The sequence below is a fragment of the Bos indicus genome, chromosome 16 (genome assembly GCF_029378745.1).
Source record: "Bos indicus isolate NIAB-ARS_2022 breed Sahiwal x Tharparkar chromosome 16, NIAB-ARS_B.indTharparkar_mat_pri_1.0, whole genome shotgun sequence".
Lineage (NCBI taxonomy): Eukaryota > Metazoa > Chordata > Mammalia > Artiodactyla > Bovidae > Bos > Bos indicus.
In genome coordinates, this window is record NC_091775.1 from 71,556,245 (window position 1) to 71,581,507 (window position 25,263).

A 25,263-nucleotide genomic window follows, 5' to 3' on the forward strand; every position below is an offset into this window, starting at 1 on the left:
ACCTTGTAAACTACATTTAAGATTTTTTTTTAAAAAATTGTAGTAAAGTACACGTAACAAAATTTACCATCTTAATAATGTTTACCAGTACAGTTTATTGGCATTAAGTGCATTCATATTGTTGTGCTGCCATCACCACTAGGTACAAGACTCTCTTCTCTCCTGAGATTTTCAAAACTTAAGAATGTAAAATATTACTGTATGCAAAAATGTCGGATACATTTTTAATGAAGCTATTTACATTTTAAACCTGTGACAAAATTCAGACTGGAACTTAAAATCAATTATTAACTAAACTCTGGGGCTTGGTGTTTAATGATGATTGTACAAACCACTGGCTTCCCAAGTCAGAATCTAAGATCAACATAAAAACCATGATCATTTTTCTCTTAGAGAGAGAATTCAAAATGCAAAGTTCAGTTTTACAAACCCAGAAAAGATAGGACTTTTGACAGGATAAGAAACTAGATACTCTTCTGTCACTGGATAAATCCTGTAAGAAGTCAAAGAGGCGGTAAAGAATCCAACTGTGGCCTGTTCCATGCCATCACAGTAGCACGTTTTTCTTATCTGTGGGAGCCACCCTCGCCAGAAGAAACGGTTTCAGTTCATTTGGTGGTTGCTCTTAACGGGCAAAGTAAGAGGCAGCAGTGTTCCCAATCTCCTGCTATGAGTTCATTAACTGAAAAGCAGTGCAAGGTAGAATTTGAACCCAGGGTTTCAGGATCTAAGCACAGTTTTACTTCTGAGAGAAACTTGTCTCTAATTATAATCTCTATCTTGATACTTCTCCAGTGGCTTCTGCAGTTGAGACTTGTCAGGACACTTATTTTTCTCAAACACTGCCCTCTGCAGGTGGTTTTGTTCAGAGGCTATTTGGGGAGCAGCCGCTGAAGCTTGGGAAACAGTTTCAACGCGTTCTGTGTTGTCACTTCTATAACTTCTTCCACTGAGACCCCTTTCACCTGGGCAATATATTCTGCTGAAATGGAAATGTTCCGGGGCTCGTTCCGTACCTGAAACAGAAAAAAGAGACACGGAATCAAACGTGACACTTGACAGAAGCAATCCTTGGAGACTGTGGATAAAAGAGATGAAAATGAGTAGGCTAAAACAACTGATGGGTTCTTTCCTTTTTTTTTTTTAAAGGGGGTGGGGAGAAGGCCCTGAACTTCAGCCTGAAAGCTAAGGCTACAACACTGATGGAGTCTATGCTGCTCTTGAAACATAGGGCTCACAAAACCCTAGGGCAGGGAATTAACAACTGAGGTCCCAGAACCTAGCTCATGAAGCAGTCTGCATAGTGGACACTTGGTGACCTGACCGACGCACTAACTGCCCCTTGGTCTGCTCCTCAAGCAAGTGCTTGTAAAGACTGGGCTCTGCTGCGTGGCCACTACACCCCACAGGCTGCAGTGCAGTTTGATTCAAGTAATGCCATCGTGTGTCTGAAGACTAAATAGGTTATGCACCCATATTTTACTGATTCTAAGACGCATTTCTCCCCTATCTTAACGTCTCTGAAACTGATAAATATTTTACTGACATTCAATGGCATGTGAAAGTATAATTGGTAGTGTTTTTTTCCTTAAGGGTCACAAAATAGTGGTACATCTTCAGTCATTTAGATATGATGAAATATATTACTGTTGTTATTATTTACTCAGGATGATAATGTTCAGAGGAATACGACAACTGTTAAGAGCAAAAAAAATAACCTTGAGAATGTAGGCTACTAAGAAAACAATGAAAAATGTGCACCCAGATTTAGGTTCAGGGACATTCGTTATACTGTTAACAACATGGTTTGAACTGTGTGGTTCCACTTATACACAGATTTTTTTCAGTAAAAATTACAGTACCGCACAATCCAAACTTGGGTTGAATCTGTGAATGCAGAACCATGTGAATGAGGGCTGGATCCAGGGATGTAAAACTGAAGACACGGAGGGCAGATAGATGCGGACTTTCCATGGTGTGGCGCAGGGCTGGAGAAGGTGTCAGTACCCCTAACCACTTCGCTATTCAAGAGTTAACTGTACCATGTTGGAAACAAACAACCTACATGGCAATATCCGGTTAAATATACTCATGCGCTACAATTTATACAGTTATTAACCAGGATGAGGAAAAGTGTTTATTTACTGACGAACACATATGTTCACCACATAAAAGCAAGTCATGAGATGATGTGTTAAGGTTAATTCTGTTTTTATGAAAAACATATTATGTGTACATATATGAATATAAAAAAGTGTGGAAGGACATAAGAACCTGCATTTATTTAGTGCTTATCGTAGGCAAGGTTTTGTTCTAAGTTTTTCATGGAATTTCTCATTTAATCCTCAAAATAACTCTAGGAGATAGGTGGTATTATTATTACCATCCTTTTTTACGGATAAGAAGGGATCCTAAACAGCTAGTAAACAGCCCAACTGAGGTTTCAACCTGAGCAATCTGACATCAGAGTATATACTTTTAACCAGTATACTATAGTGGTAACCTTTCAGTGGTAGATGGTTCTATTTTCTTATTATTTTCTGTGTTTTCTATTTGTCTAAGATAAACACATTTTACTCAACAAAAAACATATTCCCTTTTAAAATTCATTTATTCAATAAATATTTTTGAGTACCTACTGTGTGCGTGGTATTATGCCAAAAACACAATTTTGATCAAATCATCAAAATACAAATATGAAATTGAATTACAATAGCATTTGAAACTCATTTTTAGGGTAAAAAAGTTAGGTCCTTTTCTCCTATTTCGACTAGTCAGGAAGGCAGTTTTGTACTATTTTATTTTACACTCAAACAAAAAATATCTGCAGTTACGATCCTGTTTTCTCATTCCTTTTCTGTATTTTTATAAGAGCTGATTTATAAAATTATGTAACTAATTGGACATTATTTAGCAATAATCATAATGTAATCACAAATAATCATAGTTTGTTACCAATTTCATCACTACTGTTTCCAAACTCCTGACTCTCAAGCGCCAATCCTCTGAACATGGGAGGCATGGAGACAGCTCTGATGGGCAGTCAGGGGCACTCAGGAAGTTATTTAGTGCTAAGTGACTGCAACAGGCACTGTATAAGCAAATAAAGCAGATACTGTGTCTTCCCCTCAGGTAAATATAACTTATAATGGTAGCAATATTTATTTATTTAAATAGGCTGTGCTGCGAGGCTTGCAGGATCTTAGTTCCTAGATCAGGAATTGAACCTGGGCCTTGGCAGTGAAAGCACCAAGTCCTAACCACTGGACCACCAGGGAATTCTTAGCAATATTTAAAGTATGATTCTTTATGGCCTATAATAACAAAATGTACAGCAGAAATTTCATAAATATATCTATGACTATATCAATACATACATGTACTGCAAGACATTGAGGCTAATTTCAGCATGCTAATTCAAAACAGAAAAATGAACATTTATCGAGCATCTGCTATATATCAGACACACAAAGCACTTTCATATACATTACTTCATTTAATCCCCACTGTAATACTTCAAAGTATTTTACTATTATTTTACCCACATTTTACAAATGAGAAATAGTTTCAGAGAGATTAAGAAACTTGACCAAAGTCACACAGCTAGTGGGTACCATCACACACCAGATCTGAATCCAGGTCTTTCTGACTCTAGACACTGGGTTTTTTTTTTTTTTTTTTTTATTGGAGTACAGTTGATTAACAATGTTGTGGTAGTTTCAGGTGTAGACACTAAGCTTTTCTACTATACTGGTCTGGATTTCAATATTACATAAACTAGGTTGTGACCCATAGCAAATCATATTCTTTGGGGCACTACAGCCATATTTGGAAAAGACCTGATGAAATTTAAGTCAATATAATCTTTCAACCTAGTACTAAAGTAAGATTCCATTGTATTTACACTGTAATGAGAAACACAGCTAAATTGAAAATATTTCAAATGAAAGATACACTAAATAATGTAGAAATAGGAAAATCGTTTACCTGTTTTTCTGGTCCCAGTGCAGGGGAATCCGTTTCTAAACAAATTGAAGTTAAAGGCAACTGTTTCACAAGTTTCTGCTTCTTAGAGAAAAGAGAAAGCTAGTAAGTTTAAAACACGAGAAGTAAAGATTAAAGAAGGAGCATTAAACCTACCTGGCAATGCATTCTACTCGGCAGGAATTTAAAATTCATACCTGAATATTCAACTAATAAATGTCCACTATGTTCTCATCATTCTACACTAACAGATTTAAAAAGAAACATTTTTGGGAATTCTCTGGTCCAGTTAGAACTCTGTGCTTCCACTGCAGGGGGCCCAGGTTTGATCCCCGGATGGAGAACTAAGATCTCACAAGCACTGCAGTGTGGCCAGAAAAAAAAAAAAAACGTTCTTTGCCAAAAATTATCTGAAGCCTCTAGGAACTCAAAAGAGCAGCAACCAAGAGCGAAAAATGAGGTACATCCAGCAAGAAACCAAACATCTGATACCACATGCTCACTGAAAGATCCACAGAGAGATTTCTATCATTTTCTATTGTTTCTCCACCACTACCATACTCTGGGTTTCTTCCTGCTATTCACTTTGAGTCAGTCAAGGTTTTATGTTTATAAATTTAAGTTCATGTGCATATTTTGAATTTTAGATTAGGAAACAGATGGTTTTATATTCTGTTTATGATTTTGCCTGGATTATAAAGACTTCAATTAACTCAGTGAGTTTTACATCAAGAGCAATTCTCTTGTTGCCACTGTACTTTTTAAGATAAAAAATGGAAAGGAGATAGATGATGCAGAGTAGAACAATGATAAAATAAATTATTTTAAGAGTAAAATTTCAGGGCTTCCTTGGTGGCTCAGTGGTAAAGAACCACCTGCCAACGCAGAAGACATGGTTCGATCCTTGGTCCGGTAGGATCCCACATGCTGAGGAGCAACTCAGCCCGAGCACTGCAGCTAGGAGCCTGCGCTCCAGGGCCTGGGAACTGCAACCGTTGAGCCCGCTCACCCTAAAGCCTGTGCTCCCCAACAAGACAAGCCACCGCGAGGGGAAGCCCACACACTGTAGCAAAGAGAAGTCCCCCGCTCACAATGAGAAAAAAGCCAGCACAGCAACGAGGACCCAGCACAGCCAAAAAAGAAAGAGTAAAATTTCAAAAGCACAGGAATATGTATGCTCATGCCCTGCTGGCAGACAAAAATTAAACTGGTATAAACTTCCTCAAAGGAAATGTGATGATTTAACCACATATTTAAAAATACATACCCTTTTTCTTAATGGTTCCATTTATACACAGTAACTGCAAGAGTTATGTGAACAACTGTGATGCACAACGCTATTTATTCACTGAAGTGCTGTTTGTTAACAGTGAAAACTAGACACAACGTAACCTTTACTTAACTAGATTACGGTGCATCCATATTGTGAAATAGTACGTAATTATTTTAAAGAAGAAATAGGTCTATGTTTATAGATACAAAAAATATCCATGAAGCTAACTCAAAACAAAAAGAATATGATATCTTCATATTTTATATGAATCAGATGTTAACAATGATTGTCTCAGTGGTAGGATGGGTTGGGTTGACCGGAAATTTGTCTTTTTCTGAAGTGTCTCAATTTTCTATAATGCACAAATATTATCTTTAAACTTAGAAAGAATAATAGCATTTTAGTTTTGAAAAGGAAATGATACCACTGCTAAAAAGTACTACTAAGAAATTTCTCCATGAATGATAAAAGTAGGAAAAATAAAAATAATCTTGGATCAACTTCAATAAAAATTAAAAAACAAAACTAAAATGCTAAATTGGTAAATAAAATAATAATTTTGGACTACTGCCTCCCCTGAGTCTTAAAAGGCTGGTTTAAGAGTTAAGGAAACGTGAAGATATAGAAGTAATGAATAGCTGTTGGGTTGGAAAACTGGTACAAATCAGTCATATAGGAGACTCACCAAATTTCCAGTTCCCTGAAAGATACACGCAGAGGTCTGACACACATTCCTAAGTTGTTTTTACAGGAAGCAGACCGTCACCAGATGAAAACTGCTGACCTCAAGCATGTAGATATCAGACCATTTGAAATCAGATTGACTGATGATGCTTAAAACTGTATCTTGATGTCAACCAATTCGAGCACTGAGTACAAGCTGATCACACGCCCTGCAGCCTCCTCCCTCATACAGCCTTTAAAAATGCTTTTCTGAAAGCTATCGGGGAGTTCAGATCTTTTGAGCATGAGCTGCCCAGTTTTTTTGTGTGTGGATCCAATTTATCTATTTTTTTTCTTTGGCTGTTAGTGCTTTTGGTGTCATGGCAAAGAAAACCACTGCCTAATCTATGGTCATCAAGATTTGGATCTGTCTTCTTCTAAAAGTTTTGTAATCTCAGCTCTTACATTTAGGTCTCTGATCCATTTATGAGTTACTCTTGATGTAAGTATGAGGTAGGGACCTAAGATTAATTTTTGTAATGAAACCAGAACAGTACACAACAGTACAGTAACGTAAAAAGTACTGAACAGGAAAAGTTCACGAGAGTGAAGTGCAAGTTCATATTTTAAAGTGTTAGGTCACAAAGCATAGAGGAAGTTTAATGAAAGATTTTACCTGCCCGCTTCTTATGATAGAAGGAGGAATTGAGAAGAAGTACCCAGCTTTTACCCCTTCCATGGCTACAGACGGCCGACCGTCAAACGCATGCAGCAACACTTTGTCAGCACCTCTCAAAAAGTAAATCAGAGTTCATTTTATTTCCTTAATGAAAGGTTTTCCCACTAATCAAATTGAACAACACAGATTGTAAGTAAATGTTGGTCACTAGAAGGTTCTGAGGTTTCTAAAGGGTAGATAAACGCACAGTGTTCAACCAGTAGAATAAAAATAAATTCTTAATCTGCAGAATAAATTATATACAATTGAAACAAATTTTAAACAATTATTTAAACTTCCCATTCCAAACCTTCTTGAAGTTTGTGAAGTGTCAAATTATTGTTCCTAACAGGTTTTTAAATGGTCAAACTGTCCTTGAGAAGGATGCTAGTGGAAATGAGGAATTGAATAGTTCAAAAATTCAACAGTCAGAGTAGGTTTCCCAAAAACTTCTTCCAGTTCTCAAAGCAAGGCTGCTCAGCCTCCATAAAAATCATGCTCTCAGTGATCCCAAGGGATTCAGTACTCACCACTGAGAACCACAATGCTTTCAAGTTGTAGGCAATTACGTTTACCTCACTATTTAATATTGTTTTTTCAAATGGCAGGTGTGACATTTAGTGGGTTACAACTGTGAGTTACGGAAACAGTTTAGTGGGTCATGACTGGCCAGGGTGTGCCAGTCAATATAATCACACACACGCACATACACAGATGTACTGCTTCTTAAACTTCTGTCAGTTTCTATATGAGTATATACCGAGTTTCAAAATAAATTGCATTTCTTACTGTGGATGGCAACTAAAAAATTTGAAAAGTAATCCTATGAGAAGTATTTTTCCTTTAGGAACAACTGGTGAAGATGACAGGGCATTTTATGTATGATGGCCACCATCTGAATAATACCATTTTCTGAAGCAGCAGCTATAAAACAGGCAAAAGAGTAAGCCAATGTGATCACCCTTCTCTGCTTTGTGTTTTCCTCTTTCTCATTAATCAGCTGGTTAAGCTGATGAAAAAATTTGAGCTGCTAATTTTTAAATGAAGGCACTAAAGATTACTTGATCCAATTAAAAAAAAACTTATTTATTTTACTTGATCTAATTTTTCATTCGCTTTATCCTGGTCTGATGGACATTACAATCACACTGAGAACCTTATAATTAGTAGGCTCACTTGCAAAACCATCTTAATTGATTTCCATCACTACACTTGACCCTTTCCCTTCCCTTTAAGAAAACAAATAAGATGTCTTTTTCTATGAGAACATGGACTAGAATTGTCAAAACATTAGGCACATTTTTCTCAGGAACCTACATACCTTGCTCATTTAAGAGGCTGATGGTAGGTCTTCCAGCTGAGCGTGAGTGAACATTTCTGTTTAACAACAAAAAAAACCTTCTTTTAAGTATTTACTACAAACATATTATTTTTGATCTATTAAAGTAGTTAAGAGAAAAAGAAAAGTAGAGCTCCATTTCAGGAGAATCATTATTTATCAATAATGTGCTTTAGAACTATTAATATAGAAAGATGATAATTAACCTACAAAGGCAAATTTAGTCTTTTGGCTAATTGGACCTGTCTGATTAGGACTTGTCTTTGCTCTTCCTTCTGTTCATCAGTGCCAGCAAATCTGGGGGAGAAATCCAGTCCAACCTATAACAGAAAAATAAAACAGAATCACGTTTATGGTTTAATGAATCCCAAAAGGCAGATGATGAAGCAGTACTGTCCAAGAGAAATATAATGCGAGTCATACACACAAGTCACATACACAACTTTATAGTTTCCAGTAGCCACATTAAAAACACTAACAAGAAACAAGTGAAATTAACTTTAATAATATACTTTAAGTCACTATTCCTAAATCATTATCAATATTATTACATTCACATTATTATCTTAACAAATAATCAATGTAAAATTACTGAGTTATTTTACATTCTTTCTTTGAGGTACTGAGACTTTGAAATCCTCTGTGCATTTTATCCTGATAGCACACATCAGTTTGGGCCAGTCACAGTTCAGTGCTCAACAGCTGCATGTGGTCCCCACGCTGGACAGTAATGATTATAAACGACTGCTTCCCTTGATACTATTTTGGCATGCACTGCTATATGCTATATTCTGAATGTGTTATTCCTATCTTTTATCTTTACAAGTGGAATTACCAAGTGATAAAATGCTTCACAACTTTAAATTATTAAGTTTTTTATTATAAACTAACCTATTAATATTTAAAGTATCCTTGTACATACTATTTCAACTTATCAGAGAGATGGCCTTATTTAAGCAAAAGGAAAAAAAGCGAAGTATATTGAAATGTTAATAAAGCAGTCTTCTTCCATTAGCAAGCCCATGGGGAGGCGTTCTATTGTTTTATCCCTAAGTGCTTTTGCTTACTGAGGAAGTACTGACAAGTTATTCAGTTGAGCAGGGTGAACATAATTATCTATGTTTGTTATAATCACCAACACTGAATTAAGGACTGCTTTCATATATCACATGGAGGTCTGGATTAGAAATCACTTGATCAGCTAGTGGATATTTACCTCTCCAATTGCCAATAACTGATCCTTATAATTCTCGATAATGGGCAAAGCTACATCCAAATCCTGGGATGAAAAAAAAGAGTAAATTCATTCAAATAGAAGGAGAGAGGAATTTCATAGGTTTTGTATCAACACCTATTACATGCCAGGCACTATGCTATGCTGGGTCCTTTACATACAAATCCTTTACCCAGTTGAGGAACTAGGAATGGTAATCCTTCTATAATGGTGAGTAATTCTAGCTGGAAATTTGAGCAGAAATGTCCCATACCCAGTTAGTTATAAGAACATTACTTCTTACGAAGATTCCCACTTCAACACTTCCTTCTGTTTAGGAGGCATTTGGATTTCCTCGAATAGCTGAGCAAGAAAGAACAAAGCCACTCACCTTGGGGAGTCTGGGAGCGCATTATTATATTCTCCTCTTAGGGTACAAACGAATGACTTGTGAATTTTAATAGTGATAATCCCAAACATCTTTTGCACTATTTTCACTGATTTCATCTTTAGAGTTCTGCGTACCCTATTTTTGTCCTAAAGTTTCAACAATATAAATACTAAATTTCACGCATATGGCTGTTTGTCAACTACTGAAGTAACTGTGTACTGCTAGTTTCCATATCACTGTTTCCACTGAAAGAGAATTTCCCCTGCAAGGGTTTCCTTGTAAGGTAAGAGAAAAACAAATATATGGAAAACTTGCTTCTACGTATTTTAAATTACTTTGAGGATTTCAGAGTATGTAAATTCAAAGTACTTCTAGTGAGAATAATCAGAAAAAGGAGAATTAAGAAAAGGGAGGTAAAAACGGATGGTCGAGGAACAGGAGAAGATGTTATAATTACGCCTGAAGAGAGAGAAAAGAAGATGGGGGAGGATAAATCCAGGCCTTACAATTCCAGTAGACTCAATGAAGAAGAATTAACATTGTCAAGAGGAGCTAAGAGTACATAACCCTAGTTACCAGAGAAGGTGTCTGACAATAGCTGAGTAGGTCAGTGTCAGGAAAGGATCTTCTGTATCAAATGTTCAAACTAATCTGTGTCTCTGGGACCTCAAAGGGACTGGAGAAGTTGGAGAGATTACCCAGCAAACATAGCACACTTAGAAAACCTTAAGACAAAGAAATTACACATTTGGATGAAGACCAGATATAGGGAAAAAATCTTTCTGGATATATGTATTATCTATAAAAACAAGGAAAACAAACTTACAATGAGATTATTTCAATTCCTTGTGAAATAATTTGGAAGTTTCTGGCAAGTCAAGGATAGTAAATTGTTAATAGAAATACTACTTCATATCACTAATGTGTATAAATATATGTGGTCTTTATCATTTTAATAGATGTAAAAATACTTCAAAGGACATTCATAGGTCTATTTCTGACTTTAGCTCTATTCCTACTTCCTCCATAAGGTCTTAAGTTCCTTAAGAGCTAGTGGTTCTATTGTGGGGTTTTAAATATTCTATACCTTTATACTCTATGACTGGGAATACTGCAAATAATTATGCACCATTTACAAATGAGGAAACTGAGACCTGGCAAAGTTAAGTGCCATAGATCGCAGAAGGCAGCAGGCCAAGTCTCTCTGACTTCAAAGCTCATGATGTTTCCACTATGCTGTTCAAAAATGAGGTAGAGAGAAGGAAAGGAAGGGCAAAGGGGAGGGAGGAGAGATCTATTCTGACCGATTTAAAATAATTAGAATTTTTTTTTATTAAAGAAAATATTTAGTCTTTAGAACCTTTAGAACAGGGGTCAGGCTTGTAACAGAAATGACTGAAGTGGGTTAAGTAGGGACAGGAGCCAATGTATGGCTCAATGGGTAAAGAATCTGCCCAAAATGCAGGAGATGCAGAAGATGCGGGTCCAATCCCTGGGTGGGGAAGATCCCCTGGAGGAAGGTATGGCAACCCACTCCAGGATTCTTGCTTGGAGAATCCCATGGACAGAGGAGCCTGGTGGGCTATAGTCCATAAGGTCACAAGTAGCTGAACACAATTGAAATGACCTAGCACTCATGCACATATACCTTATAACCCACATTTTCTATAAAATTATATTTAACCTTGTAGCATCATATTTAACACTGTATAAGTTAACTATTTATTTTTGAACTGCTAGGCTGTTCCCTCTTTTTCTCTATTATAAATAATGCTGTAATAAACCTCTTTGTGAAAGAAGATAGAATTTTTTTCTTTTGGATTATTGCTTTAGAATAAAAATCAGAAAGAGGAAGATTACTGAGTCAAAGGGTAATACCATTTTTTATGGCTCCTGTTTTATAAGACTATTACCTTTAATGTGACACTTCTTTGGTCTTCTGGTGAAACTCCTTGAACTGGGTGAACACCCAAGCATGGCAGGACAAACCCATTATACCTAAAAATGTAGAATGAATTAAGAAAGCAGGATTATTAGACTAGGAGACAATGTTACTCTGAAGAACAAGTAGGAAATAATTTTTTTAAGGCTGTTAATGTAATTTTTTTCCTTCTCATTCTCTTTAAAAATGGATGATCTTTGATATTATAAACATGACACCATAAATGCATCCTTTTCTATTTCTTTATGAGAAGTAGCACCTTTGTGAAAGCTGCATAATCTTTTCAAATTCTCCTGAATGTTCAGCGACCACCACAAGAGCCATGACATTGGCCTGAAACAAAAATGAATAGAATTTAGTTATAGTCTCAATATACATCCAATACAACTAAATAAAAATTTAAAGTTTTCTGTGCTTTTAGTTATCCTTGCTCACTCACACTCCATCAATATAATGGCTATCACTAATTAGCTACTACGTTTTGGACATATATTCAGTGAGTATAAATATTACCCCATTTAATCTGCACACCCTTTTGACATAGGCATTGCTGTAATCCATGGTATGGATCAAGAGACATTTGGATGGAGTCATATAACCTGTCCAAGATCATTAGGCCTGTGTTACTCCAAATACCACACTCCTAATTAAACTGCAATAGTGAAAGATGGCTATATATAAAAATGGCAACCATTTCTATAAGTTTCAAGGAAGACCACAAAATGCTAGTTGTAATGAATTTCATAAATGCTTCCCCAAATTAACAATTTTCCTCCAAACAAACCAAAATGTTTCAGAAAACTTTTATAATTTTCCCAAGATCTTCAGAATAATGCTAATTTAAGAACTGACAGCGGAGAATGCAATGGCACCCCACTCCAGTACTCTTGCCTGGAAAATCCCATGGGCGGAGAAGTCTGGTAGGCTGCGGTCCATGGGTTGTTAAGAGTCGGACACGGCTGAGCAACTTTACTTTCACTTTTCACTTTCATGCATTGGAGAAGGAAATGGCAACCTATTCCAGTACTTTTGCCTGGAGAATCCCAGGGATGGGGGAGCCTGGTTGGCTTCCATCTATGGGATGGCACAGAGTTGGACACGACTGAAGCGACTTAGCAGCAGCAGCAGCAGCAAGAACTGACAGACGGACCAACCTGTTCTATACAGCTGGCATGCCTGGTGTCTGTGGGCATGTGTTCTGGATTCAGACTATCTTGTCTGTATCACTTTACTAGTGACACATCTTTGGACAAGTCAATCTAGGCCTTAGCCTCCTCATCTATAAAACAGGTAACGGCTGCCTATAAAATAGTAGCTTCCTTAGAAGGTTGTTGAGAAACATTAAATGAGATAATGTACAGAACGGGTTTAAGTTCATTGTCTGGCACATAGCAAACAATAGATGCTGCTTATTGTTAATGTATGTTTTACTGAAGCAACATCAACATATTATACCAAAATTTCAAACTATCTTAGATAAAAATTAGCAGGAAAATAAAAACAACCAAAAAAGAGCAAATATAGCTATTGGCTTACTTCCTTGGCTTTCTTCAGCACATCATCCAGATCCTAAAATAAACATAAGTAATCATGATCATTTTAGATGGATAAGTAACTATCCTTTGCTTGTGTATACCAATGCAGTTGAGGCACATTAAGACTGACAATGATGGCCAGGAACAGGGTGGTGAGAAGAGCCTAGCTGACGCACCTTCCATTTACTCTCTCAGTAAATTCTGGCTTATGTTCCCACTCTACTGGAACAGAAACTGTTATTGTCAAATATAAAAGACACTTCTCTTTCCCACTCTACCCTTCAGTAGCATTTCTTTTCTACAACTTTTCTACTCTTTCTTTCCCCAAATATTTTCTCCTCTTGGCTTCTGCAAATATTTCTCTTTAGCTGTCGGCTACTTATCAAGTCTCCTTGACTGGCTCTTTCTCCTCTGATTTCAGGACCATAGGCTTCTCTTTGTGTACTTCCCGTTAAGTGATCTCATTACTATACTCATTATGCTAGTGAGTCCCCAGTTTTTATCTCCAGCCTGTAATTCTCTTCTGAACCCAAGATTCAAATTTTTAAATGACCATATGACATTTTCACTTGGATGGACATCAGGTTTCAACATGTGCCAAGCATAACTATTTTCTCCCCAACAAATCTGTTCCTTCTGCCTGTCTTCTCCAATTTGTTTTTCCTCATCTCAGTAAACAGCACCACCATCTCTCTCCAGCATCCTCAAGTTCTTCCTCTCCCTCTCTCTGCACATCCAGTTCCTCTCAGTATGTACTTAAGAATCGATCTCCAAAATATAACTTGAATCCATCTGCTTCTCTCGCTTACAACTCCCCTGCAACCTGGATCATCTTTAGTCTCAATACTGCAAAAGCCTCCAAACCGGTTTTCTAACTTCTAACCCTTGTTCTTCTCTATCCATTTACCACACATCGGCAGAAAGGTTTTTAAATGGATTATCAGATCATGTCTCTCTCCTTCAACCACCCACCCACCCAACCAACAAACAGTTTTACAGGATCCCCATTGTGATTCTGATGGCTCAGACGGTAAAGCGTCTGCCTACAATGTGGGAGACCCGGCTTCAATCCCTGGGTCGGGAATATCTCCTGGAGAAGGAAATGGCAACCCATTCCAGTATTCTTGCCTGGAAAATTCCATGGACAGAGAAGCCTGGTAGGCTACAGTCCATGGGGTCGCAAAGAGTCGGACGCGACTGAGCCACTTCACTTTCACTTTTCACTTTCATTGTGATTCTAATGAAATGTGAATTCGTGCCTCACCTATCCTATGCAAACTTCTTGAGTCCGATTTTATGCTTCTCTCTTTTTAGCTCATTGGACGCCACCCAGGCTTTAGATATCTTGGCCAAATATTGTCCTGTCGAGGGGCCTGCAACCCGCCTGCTTTCCTCACCACCATGCACCCACCGCTTTGTCCTTCTTCCGCAACTTAAGCGTCACCTCTTGAGAGGTTTACCCCCAAAACAGAACCGCCTCTTCTTTCTCTAATACGAGCCTCTGGTTTCCAATGTAGCAGGTAAAACACGTTGACATTACGCGTGGAACTTCGCCCCACGGGAGGATAACTCGAAGGGTAAAGGACGGGGCCCGCCCCGCTCCCACGGGCCCGACCTCGCCCTCACGTACGTGGTCAAAGTCCGGGGCGGAGAGATGGCAGTGACAGTCCACCAGCCCTACGCCCACCGCCCCCATCACAGCAGCCACCGAAACCCCTGGACTCGCCGGCGGAGCCACAGCCGGAACGCTAGTGCCGCGGTGGGCTCAGTTTCCGGCCGGACGTGTGCTCCTTCCTCCCGGGAAACCCGCCCTTCCGCCCTCAGAATTCCCGCCCAGAGTTCAAGTTGGAAGTATGGAGCGGGCCCTCAGGTCGGTGGCTCGCTCCCCTTCCGGGGACGTGGGGAGAGTGGCCGGGACAGAAGACAGGGCCTCGGTCCCTGCCACCTACCGAAAAGACTTCCGTGTGCGCTGCACCTCGAAGCGGGCCGTGACGGAAATGCTAGAACTGTGCAGCAGCTTCGTGCAAAAGCTCGGGGACGCGCTGCCTGAGGAGATTCGGGAGCCCGCGCTGCGAGATGCGCAGTGGGTACGGGCCCAGTAGCCATCTCTTGTCTTTTCACCCGCTTTCTCCACACCCCGGTCTTAGTGGTCAGGAGGAGCCCACGGCCGGTTTTGGAAGAGTTTAACGGTGCCCGGGAACGCGAGGGAACGAGATAGATGCTGGAGGCAGCTGGGTGTTGTTACTTAGGCCAGTGCTGTCCGACCGAAAAATTCAAGGCGAGCCATGTATGTCACTTGAAATTAAAAGGAAGAAAATAGGTGAAATTAATGATATTTATTTAACCGTGTCCAAGATACCATTTTAACTTGTAATAATTAAAAAAAAAGGAACAGCTAGTTTACATTCTTTGGTTCATACCAAGCTTTTCACATCTGTCTTAAACTTAAACCTGATGTCCTTTTCCACTAGCTACATTTTAAGGCTTCAGCAGCCACAAAGTGGCTAGATTGTCCCCTGTTGGACGGCGTAGACAGAGACTCAGAAAGGAGAATCCGGGAAGTCAGTCACCAGGCTAGCTTTTGGTCTTTTTGCTTGTTTTTAGAATATCTTGTAAAGAGAGCGAAAACATTTTCTCTACGAGTCTAAAGTAGGTAAGGAAGCTTCCCATTATAAACTTCACTAAGATCACACCCACCCTTATAATCCGTTTCCCCTTCCTTTCTCAAGTATTTTGCAAAGCTCTGTAGAAGATGAGTTGTTTTTTTTGGGGGGGGGGGGTCGCGTGGGGGAAGACAGAAATTGAGGGATTTGTGCCAGTCTGAAGAAAGCACACAACCTATTTATATACAGGGGGAAATGTCAAAATGTTTGTAATGCAGTACAGTTTTACTGACCACAATGCAAACAAAATAAAGTTAAGTGGATGAAGAATGTTGGAACACTCCCTGGGTTGTGATTCTGTGTTCCAGTATTATATACACTGACTTTTATATCATTCCCCCCTTGCTAGCAAGGGAAGGATAGAGACATACCTGAGGACGTTTTTAGTAGTAGTTTCACAGGAGAAGACTTGTTTGTGTAATGATCTTAGCATTTACCCCTTTCCAGGAAGTGCTAAGGTACTTAGAACATTAGTTCTCCTTACAGGAAAAGAGGAACTTGCTTAACCGATTATACTTTATTAATGGATGAGAAAGTAAATTAGAAGATAAAAGATGTGAAGACTTAAACTACCAAGGGAATTCACTTGTGTTTTAATTAAGAAAACAGATAAAAGGCGGAGGCTTCAGGAATGTTGACATCTCTATCTAAAACTGCATAATATAGTAACATTTTTTGTGATAGTTTTTTAAAAATTTATTGAAGTGTAGTTGATTTACAATGTTGTGTTAATTTCTACTGTATAACAAAATGATTCAGTTATACATATGTATGCTTTCTTTTCCATTATGGTTTATCACAGAATATTGAATGTAGTTCTCTGTGATGTACATCAGGACTTTGTTGTTTATCCATTTTACACGTAAAAGTTTGCATCTGCTAATCTTAAACTTCTAATCCATCCTTCTCCCACCCACCTCCTGCTTTGTACACACAAGTCTCTTCTCTATGTCTGTGACTTTGTTTCATAGACACGTTCTTCTGTGTCATATTTTAGATTCTGCATATAAATGATATCATATATCTTTGTCTGTCGGACTTTCTTCACTTTAATGTGATAATCTCCAAGTCCATCCATGTTTGGCAAATGGCTTTATTCCATCTTTTTTGCGGTTGAGGAGTATTCCATTGTGTATGTGCTGCATCTTTATGCTTCATCTGTCGATGGACATTTAAGTTGTTTCCATGTCTTGGCTATTGTAAATAGTGCTGCAGTGAACACTGGGATGCGCATCTTTTTTTTTTTTTCAGTTATTTATTTTTGTATTTGGCTGGATCTTCGTCGCTGCGCGAGGACTTTCTCTACTTGCAGCTAGTGGGGGCTGCTCTTTAGTTGCTATGCTCGGAGCTCTCTTTGTGGTGACTTCGCTTGCTGTGGAGCACTGGCTCTAGGGCATGCGGGCTCCAGTAGTTGTGGTATGTGGGCTCAGTAGTCGCAGTTCCTCGATTTGAGAGCCTAAGCTCAGTAGCTGTGGTGCATGGACTTAGTTGTAGTTGCCTCTTGGCATGTGGGATCTTCCCAGACCAGGGATTGAAGTCATGTCCCTTTGCATGGTGGGCAGATTTTTAACCACTGGACCACCAGGGAAGTCCTGCATATCTTCTCAAATTTTATTTAGTACTTTTCTCCAGATAGATATGCCCAGGAGTAGGATGCAGATCATATGGCAACTCTTAATTTTTTGAGGAAATTCCATACTGTTTGCCATAGTGGGTGTATCAGTTTACATTCCCACCAATCATGAAAGAGGGTAGCATTTATAATCTGTAGACTTTTTATTTAAGGCTTTCAAAAATTAATTAGTTAATTTTGGCTGCACTGAGTCTTCATTGCTGTGCTCAGGCTTTCTAGAGGCAGGCGGGTTTCTTGTGGCAGTGGCTTCTCTTGTTGCAGAACACAGACTCGAGGTACACCAGCTTAGTCACCCCACAGCATGTGGAATCTTCCCAGACCAGGAATCAAATCTGTGTCCCCTGAATTGGCAGGCGGATTCTTATCCACTGGACCACTAGGAAAGTCCTGTGTATTTTTTTCTTTTAATATTTTAATTTATTTATAATGGGTGTGGGTAGTGGGCTGGGGACAGAGATTGAAAATAACAATCCAAAAACAACAGAGATAGAGGGTGTGGACAGCGTATTCATTTCCTATTGTTGATGTAACAAGTTACCACACTGAGTGGCTTACAGTGATGCAAAGGTATTATCTGACAGTTGTGGAGGGCAGAAGTCCTGAAGTCTGTGCTGGCAGGGCTGCAGTTCTTCTGGTGGCTCTGGGGTGTATCCCTGCCCTTGCCTTTCCCAGCTCCTGGAGGCTGCACTCATGGCTCCTTCCTTCATCTTCAGAGCTCTGACTTCTGCTCACACATCCCTTCCCTCTGATTTTGACACTCCTGCCCTTTTTTTTTTTGGTATGGACCCTTGTGATTACATTGGGCCCACCTGAATAATCAAGCACACTCTTCACATCTCATGATCCTTTATTTATCACAACCAGCAAAATCCCCCCTTTTTTCTGTATGAGATGACATATTCACAGGTCCTGGGGACTAGAATGCAGACATCTCTGGGGGCCATTATTCAGCTACCACAATTTTTTTTTTAATTGGAGGATAATTGCCTAACAATGTGGTGTTGGTTTTTGCTGTACAACAACGTGAATCATTCATAAGTATACATATAGCCCCTCCCTCTCGAATCTCTCTCCCACCCCTCTACCCCACCATACCACACCCCTGCCTTCCCACCCCTCTCGGAAGTCACAGAGCACCAGGCTGAACTCTGTGGGTTATATAGCAGCTTCCAGGGCATGTGAGATCTTCCCAGACTGGGGATTGAACCCACGTTCCCTGCACTGGCCAGGTCGATTCTAAGCCAGCCATCTGCTGTACACGTGGGAGGGTGTGTGTGTCAGTGCTGCTCTCTCAGTTCATCCCACCCTCTCCTTCCCTTGCTGTGTCCACATGTCCATTCTCTACGTGTGTCTCCATTCCTGCCCTGCAGATAGATTCATCAGCACCATTTTTCTAGATTCCATACGAACGTGAAGTCGCTCAGTCATGTCCGACTCTTTGCGACCCCATGGAGTGTAGTCTACCAGGCTCCTCCCTCCATGGGATTCTCCAGGCAAGAGTACTGGAGTGGGTTGCCATTTCCTTCTCCAGGGGATCTTCTGGACCCAGGGATCGAACCCCAGTCTCCCGCATTCCAGGCAGAGTCTTTAACCTCTGAGCCACCAGGGAAGGTTCCATATATATGTATTAATATATGATATTTATTTTTCATTTCTGACTCACTTCACTTGTATAACAGGCGCTGGGTTCATCCACCTCAGTTCAGTTGACTCAAATTTGTTTGGTTTTATGGCTGAGTAATATTCCATCGTATATACGTACTGTAACTTCTTTATCCTTTCGTCTGTTGATGGACGCCTAGGTTGTTTCCATGTCCTGTCTATTGTAAATAGTGCTGCAGTGAATACTGAGGTACAAATTATGGTTTACTCAGAGCATGTGCCCAGTCGTGGGGTTGCTGGGTCATACGGTAGTTTTATTCCTAGTTTTTTAAGGAGCCTCCATATTGTTCTCCACAGTGTCTATATTGCATTCCCACCAACAGTGCAGTACATTCTCTGCAGAATTTATTGTTTTGTAGATTTCTTAATGATGGCCATTCTGACTGGTGTGCGGTGATACCTCACTTTAGTTTTGATTTGCATTTCTCTAATACTTAATAAAGTAACATTTAAAAAAATGGATACAACTGTACAATGAATATTAAAAAGACAATTTGGATAATTCTTGAATAGAACTGGATAGAGTAAGGATTTTACTTTATAAAAATCTTTAAAGTATAGAATACATACTCTAACTCATAATTATCAGTCATCATTTGATTTAAGCTTATTTTTTCCTTTCTTAAAAATTTATTTTTAAATTGAAGGATAATTTTAAGCTTATTTTTAATTATATAAAATGTATTCTCTTTATGAAAAATAGCATAAAGCAGAAATCTTTGAATTCCTCTCCACTATCCTTCTTCCTTCTTGGAAATAACTTACTATTTTGGAGGATATAATCCTTCTCTTTTTTGGCTTTAAAGCTATCTCTCTGTTTTAAAAAGTGTTCCTTTTTTTTTTTTTTTAAATACTAATAGTGTCATGCTGATGAATTGTTAACATCCTGCTTTTTGTTTAAAAAACTGAATATGTCTTTATTATTTGTTAATGTTATATAGAGATGTACTTCATTCTTTTAGTATTGTATGATATGGGTATATTGTATATTTAGCCATTCTCCTAATTTTGAATTTAGATATTTTTCCCTCAATATTTCATAATTTCAAACAGAACTGAAATAAGCATGTTCAGTTTATCTTCTTTATGTTTTTATGAGAATGGTCCTTTAGGTTATATTGATAGACGTGAAATTGTTGGGCTATAAGGAATGTGTGTTTAAAATTTGGATGATACCATCAAATTTCTTTAGTTTTTTACTTTTTAATGTATTACGAACATTTTTAAAGTTACAAAAAATAGCCTAGCACAGTGAACATCCATATGTCCATCACCAAATTTAGCAGTTATCAAAAATATGTTATACTTCTTATTTTAAAGCAAATTGCATCTCTCATGTCATTTTATCATTACATACTTCAAAGTATATCTCAAAAAAAAAAAAGAGTCCTAGGACTTTCCTGGTGGTCGGTCCAGTGGTTAAGAATCTGCCTTGCAGTGCAAGGGATGTGGGTTCAACCCCCAGTGCCGGAAGAACTCACATGCTGTAGAGTAACTAAGCCCAAGCACTGAAACACTGATCCCAAGTGCCACAACTAGAGGGTGTGTGTAAATCCATTTACTGTAGTGAAAGATCCCCAGGGATGCAATGAAAATCCCGTGTGCTGCAACTAAGACCCAACGCAGTCCCCCCTTCCCCCAAAATACAGTCCGTTGTAAAGTAGAAATTAATTTCACTTTGTTTTAAGCCTGTGTATTTTCCCACTTGTTAACACTGACCCTCATTCAGCAGCAAATGTATTACTTATACCCTTGAGATTCATTTGAGCCCAATTTGTTAGCTTGTTTTCCTTTCATTTACTTCCCTGGTGGCTCAGATGGTAAAGCATCTGTCTACAATGCGGGAGACCCGAGTTCGATCCCTGGGTTGGGAAGATCCCCTGGCGAAGGAAGTGGCAATCCACTCCAGTACTACTGCCTGGAAAATCCCATGGACCAGAGTAGCCTGGTAGGCTACAGTCCATGGGGTCGCAAAGAGTTGGACACGACTGAGCGACTTCACTTTCACTTTCCTTTCATTTAGTAAGTAAATTCTTTTTGTTTGCACCAATATTGTAAAACTTTTCATCACATTTTCTCATTCTCTTAATGGCTGTTGGAACTAAAATGTAGGTAGAATAAGTGATTCAAATGGAATCTCACTTCATTGAAAAGCATAAGCATACTAGTAATCTAGTCGTCTACTTTTTTTATATTCTCTATCACAAATCTGAATTGTCCAAATGTTTGAATTCAGTATTTAAAGTTATTTTCAGTGACTTGATTTTTGTGACTTTATTGCAGACTTTCGAATCGGCTGTGCAAGAGAATGTCAGCATTAATGGGCAAGCATGGCAGGAAGCTTCAGACGATTGCTTTATGGGTATGTGACTTCACTTTGTCCCTCTGTCATTCATTTCTGAGTTATTTTTGTAGCCATTCCATTTTATTTCCTGCCATGTCACATGGAAGATTCCTTCTAGGATCTTAGTTCCCCAACCAGGGATCAAGCCCATGCCCCCTGTAGTGGAAGCTTGAAGTCCTAACCATTGGACTACCAGGGAATTCCTACCTGTTTTCAATGTCACCTCTTTACTGGTAGAGTTCCTTTACTGGAAGAAAAGAGAAAATTAATCTAGAATACTATTAAGGTCATACACTGAGGCAAAAAACATAGTGGTTACCATGATCCTTTATATATGCCATCTGGCATTCCCACAAGACTTTCATCTGGTCAGTCTTCAAAAGTACCCTTGTCAGTAGCTTATTGGAAAATACAATACCAGAGAACTATCGTGAGATGAAGAAGCAGGCCCAGAGAATTAAGCATATTCCTATGCTTAATACTTGATAAATCAAATTATATTTTTATAATTGATCCTTTGAGTAGATAGTGAAATACTCTTAGAAATGTGAAGTTAGACTGTGTAAGTACCATATAAAGAATGAGTTTAATATTTGCAGAAACCTCCTTAAAAAGACAGAATATTTTGCTGGTCCAGGCAGACTAGATTGCACCCTACCTAATAAAGGTGACATATTTAAAGAAATTCAAGTTTTAATAGAAAATGGTCAGTGTAGGAAGGAAAAAAATGTAGTAGAAAAAGAATGATCAGCGTGGGAAGAGAGACAGAATTCTCCAGCAATGTCCAGGAAAAGGGCTGTCCAGACAGGAGGACTGTCAGGCGACCTTATTGGTTGCCACGGTGGTAGTGCAGAGATCTGACCAGTGTAGACTGATGTCTCTGCTAGCTGTTAAGATTAACCACTTAAACCTTTGAGCTTATTCCAAGCCCTGTCAAGTAATTCTCTATGGCTATAGTTTTTCTTCTCAGCATTAAGATAATTCTTTGCTCAGAAGACTTTACTCTCTACTCCTTGGCATCATTATAATTACCTCTTCAAAGACACCCAGAGTTCACTTTGTGGTTTACATGTTAAAATGGAAAAAACAACATCAGATTTTTCAACTGTTATCAGAGTGATTGCCAATTAGTGGGGAAAGGCAGCATATCAGAATCACCTAGGAGTATTTTCAAACTAGACAGCCTTTACTGGGTGTTTATGTGACTGTTGTTCTGTGAAGTCAGTTTGGAACTGCTGTGTTGTTCGGTCCAGACTGCCTTTAGTGTATGATTCATCAGTTTATAGATCAACATGTGTATTTTCTGACAGGTTGACAGCATGAGTGGATGGCTGAAACCTGGATGTTCTCTGTCCCTTTCCCCCCCTCATAACTCTGAGGGGAAATAGTTGAGAATACTGCAGTTTTACCTTCTTTCATGGGCACTTAATAAATGTCAGACACCATACCAAGTTCCAGGAAATAAATGAAAAGATATGACTCTTAGCATTTAGGAACTCATCATTAAAGGAAGGAAATAGACAAAAACGCATTACTCCTCAGAAAGTGGGAGAAGACATAACAGAGTAGGTTGCTATTAAATGCATTTAATAAATAAAAGTATAGACAGAAAGGAGGTTGGAAGGACGTTTGAAGCAAAGAAAAAAGCATGTCCAAGGCACAAAGTGAAAGTCGCTCAATCATGCCCAACTCTTTGCCACCCCATGGACTATACAGTCCTTGGAATTCTCCAGGCCAGAATACTGGAGTGGGTAGCCTGTCCCTTCTCCAGCGGATCTTCCCAACTCAGGAATCAAACTGGGGTCTCCTGCACTGCAGGTGGAGTCTGCACTGCAGCTGAGCTATCAGGGAAGCCCTAAAGGCACAAAGGAGTGATATGTTTGGAAAATGTCAGAAGTGAATTGAGATAGATGAGGCCAAGTTGGGACCAAATCACATAAAGCCCAGTAGAGTATGCTGAGGAATATGTACTTTATCCTGTAGATCAGGGGTCCCCAACCTCTGATGATCTGAGGTGGAACTGATGTAATAATAATGTAAGTAAAGTGCACAGTATATGTAATGCCCCTAAACCACCTCCCCATAGTCCCCTCTTACCTTAAGGGGATGTATCCAGATTGTCCAGTTGATGCCTAAAATCTCAGATAGTACCAAACCCTGTGTATACTATTTAAAAAAAAATTGTATTGAAGTATGGTTTACAATGTTGCTCTTCTTCTGTACAGCAAAGTGACTCAATAATATACATGTATTATATTCTTTTCCATTATGGTTTGTCACAGAATATTGAGTACAGTTCCCAGTGCTAGTAGGCCTTTGTTGTTTATCCATCCTATATATAATTATGATTAAGTTTAGTTTAGAAATTAAGCTTAATGAGATTAACAACAATAACTAATAATAAAATAGAACGATTATAATAATATTCTGTAATGAAAATTATGTGAATGTGGTCTCTTTCCCTCACTCTCAGAATATCTTACTGTATAAATTTAATGCCTTTTCTGTCTGAACTAAAGACTTACCATGCACTGTGGCTGTAACCTTTGCAGTTTGAGGAATGACAACAAAGCTAACACAAATTTCTTTTTTCTTCTTCACAATTTCATGGATAGAAGATTTATTCTTACCGTAGATCTTAGCAATCTCAGCCTACAATATTTTTCCTTATTAAGTTGCAGACTTCTGCCTTTTCACTTAATGGAAGCACCTTACAGCTTCTCTTTGCTGTATTTTATTTTTTAAAAAATTCATTTATCATTTTTGGCTGTGTTGGGTCTCTGCTGCACGGGTTTTTCTCTGTTAAAGGATGTGGCGAGCAGGGGCTGCTCTCTAGTTGTGGTGTGTGGGCTTCTCCTTGAGGTGGCTTCCCTTGTTGCAGAGCATGGGCTCAGGGCTCAGGCTTCAGTAGCTGCGGCTCGTGGGCTCTAGAGCACAGGCTCAATTAGCTGTGGGCTTAGTTGCTCCGCAGCATGTGGGATCTTCCCAGACAAGGGATCGAATCTGTGTCACCTGCATTGGCCGGCAGATTCTTTACCACTGAGCCACCAGGGAAGCCCTTCTTTGCCCTGTTTAAATTGCCAGCGTCACAACTCTTGTGCTTTGGGGCCATTATTAAGTAAAATAGGGTTGGTTGAACACAGACACAGAGATACTGCAACAGTGGATCTGATAATCAGGGTGGCTGCCAAATGACTAATGGGCAGGATAAACTGGACAAAGGGATGGTTCATGTCTTGGGTGGGATGGAGCAGGACAGCCTGAGATTTCATCATGCTACTCAGAATGGCACACAATTTAATACTTAGGAATTGTTTATTTCTGAAATTTTTCATTTAATATTTTCAGACTGTGGTTGACCATGGGTAACTGAAACTGCAGAAAGTGAAACCACAGATAAGGGTGCACTACTGTAACAAGAAAAAGTGTGTGTTTTAGAATCTAACTGCTGACTGTGTCCGGGACAGATTGGAGAAGGGAGAAATTCAAGGGAGAACCTCTCAGACCTTAGGAAGTTATTGCAGTAACACAGCCAAAGACGGTGAAGACCACCCTAAGAAAGAGAAAAGAAAGATGGGTTCGAGAGATGTTCAGAAGATAGAATTAATAAGGTTTGTATTTGATCTAATACATAGAATCAATTAGTAAGTTTCACAAGGGCAGAGGCTTTTGTGTTTTGTTCACTGAGATTATTGTGCATATGAGTGAACAAATGAAAGAATGAATATACAAGTGAGACCAACTTTCTCCTTGCCCCTCTACTCTGAGAGGGCTATCCCCCGTGCCTGAATGAAGATCAAAGATCACACATACTGCAGCTGTGCCCTGGTGTAGCCAAATAAATAAATATATTTTTTAAAAAAGAATTAAAAAGTAAGTTCCTTGAGAGCAGGGAATATATAT

At 38.9% G+C, this 25,263-nt stretch overlaps 2 protein-coding genes and 1 non-coding gene across 13 annotated transcripts in view; 1 reads left to right on the forward strand and 2 right to left on the reverse strand.

Moving 5' to 3' along the window:
- Window positions 1-75: 75 nt before the first annotated feature.
- On the reverse strand, window positions 76-14,852 carry TATDN3 (TatD DNase domain containing 3). 10 transcript variants are annotated; one of them, XM_070768615.1, is made up of 11 exons: window positions 14,689-14,852; window positions 13,060-13,092; window positions 11,783-11,856; window positions 11,495-11,579; window positions 9,194-9,256; window positions 8,188-8,297; window positions 7,960-8,015; window positions 6,597-6,709; window positions 3,988-4,065; window positions 3,378-3,412; window positions 789-1,016 (listed from the first exon to the last, which is right to left on the reverse strand). In XM_070768615.1, the coding sequence occupies exons 1-11, from the start codon at window positions 14,752-14,754 to the stop codon at window positions 962-964; spliced, it is 768 nt and encodes a 255-aa protein (XP_070624716.1). In that variant the 5' UTR covers window positions 14,755-14,852; the 3' UTR covers window positions 789-961. The 10 variants fall into 10 exon arrangements, with proteins under 10 accessions (XP_070624711.1, XP_070624710.1, XP_070624717.1 ...); XM_070768614.1 differs by having other exon boundaries at window positions 3,988-4,068; XM_070768610.1 differs by lacking the exon at window positions 3,378-3,412 and having other exon boundaries at window positions 76-1,016; window positions 14,689-14,846.
- TRNAE-UUC (transfer RNA glutamic acid (anticodon UUC)) lies at window positions 3,207-3,278 on the reverse strand. Its single transcript has one exon. It is a non-coding gene; the product is annotated as a tRNA-Glu (tRNA).
- A 59-nt stretch (window positions 14,853-14,911) lies between the features above and the next one.
- The window catches only part of NSL1 (NSL1 component of MIS12 kinetochore complex), a 35,475-nt gene continuing 25,123 nt past the window's right edge, over window positions 14,912-25,263 (forward strand). For both annotated transcript variants that reach the window (XM_070768606.1, XM_070768608.1), the window contains exons 1-2: window positions 14,912-15,145; window positions 21,300-21,378. In XM_070768606.1, coding sequence (XP_070624707.1) covers window positions 14,912-15,145; window positions 21,300-21,378 — 313 coding nt within the window. The remainder of the gene's footprint in view (window positions 15,146-21,299; window positions 21,379-25,263) is intronic.

Coding starts and splice junctions, on each gene's coding strand:
- TATDN3 (XM_070768609.1), bottom strand. CDS start 14,754: ATGGGGGCGGTGGGCGTAGGGCTGGTGGACTGTCACTGCCATCTCTCC. Junction 9,257..11,494: donor AAAGAAGTGTCACATTAAAG/GTAATAGTCTTA, acceptor TTTTCATCCCAG/GATTTGGATGTAGCTTTGCC. Junction 8,298..9,193: donor AGTTATTGGCAATTGGAGAG/GTAAATATCCAC, acceptor TTTCTGTTATAG/GTTGGACTGGATTTCTCCCC.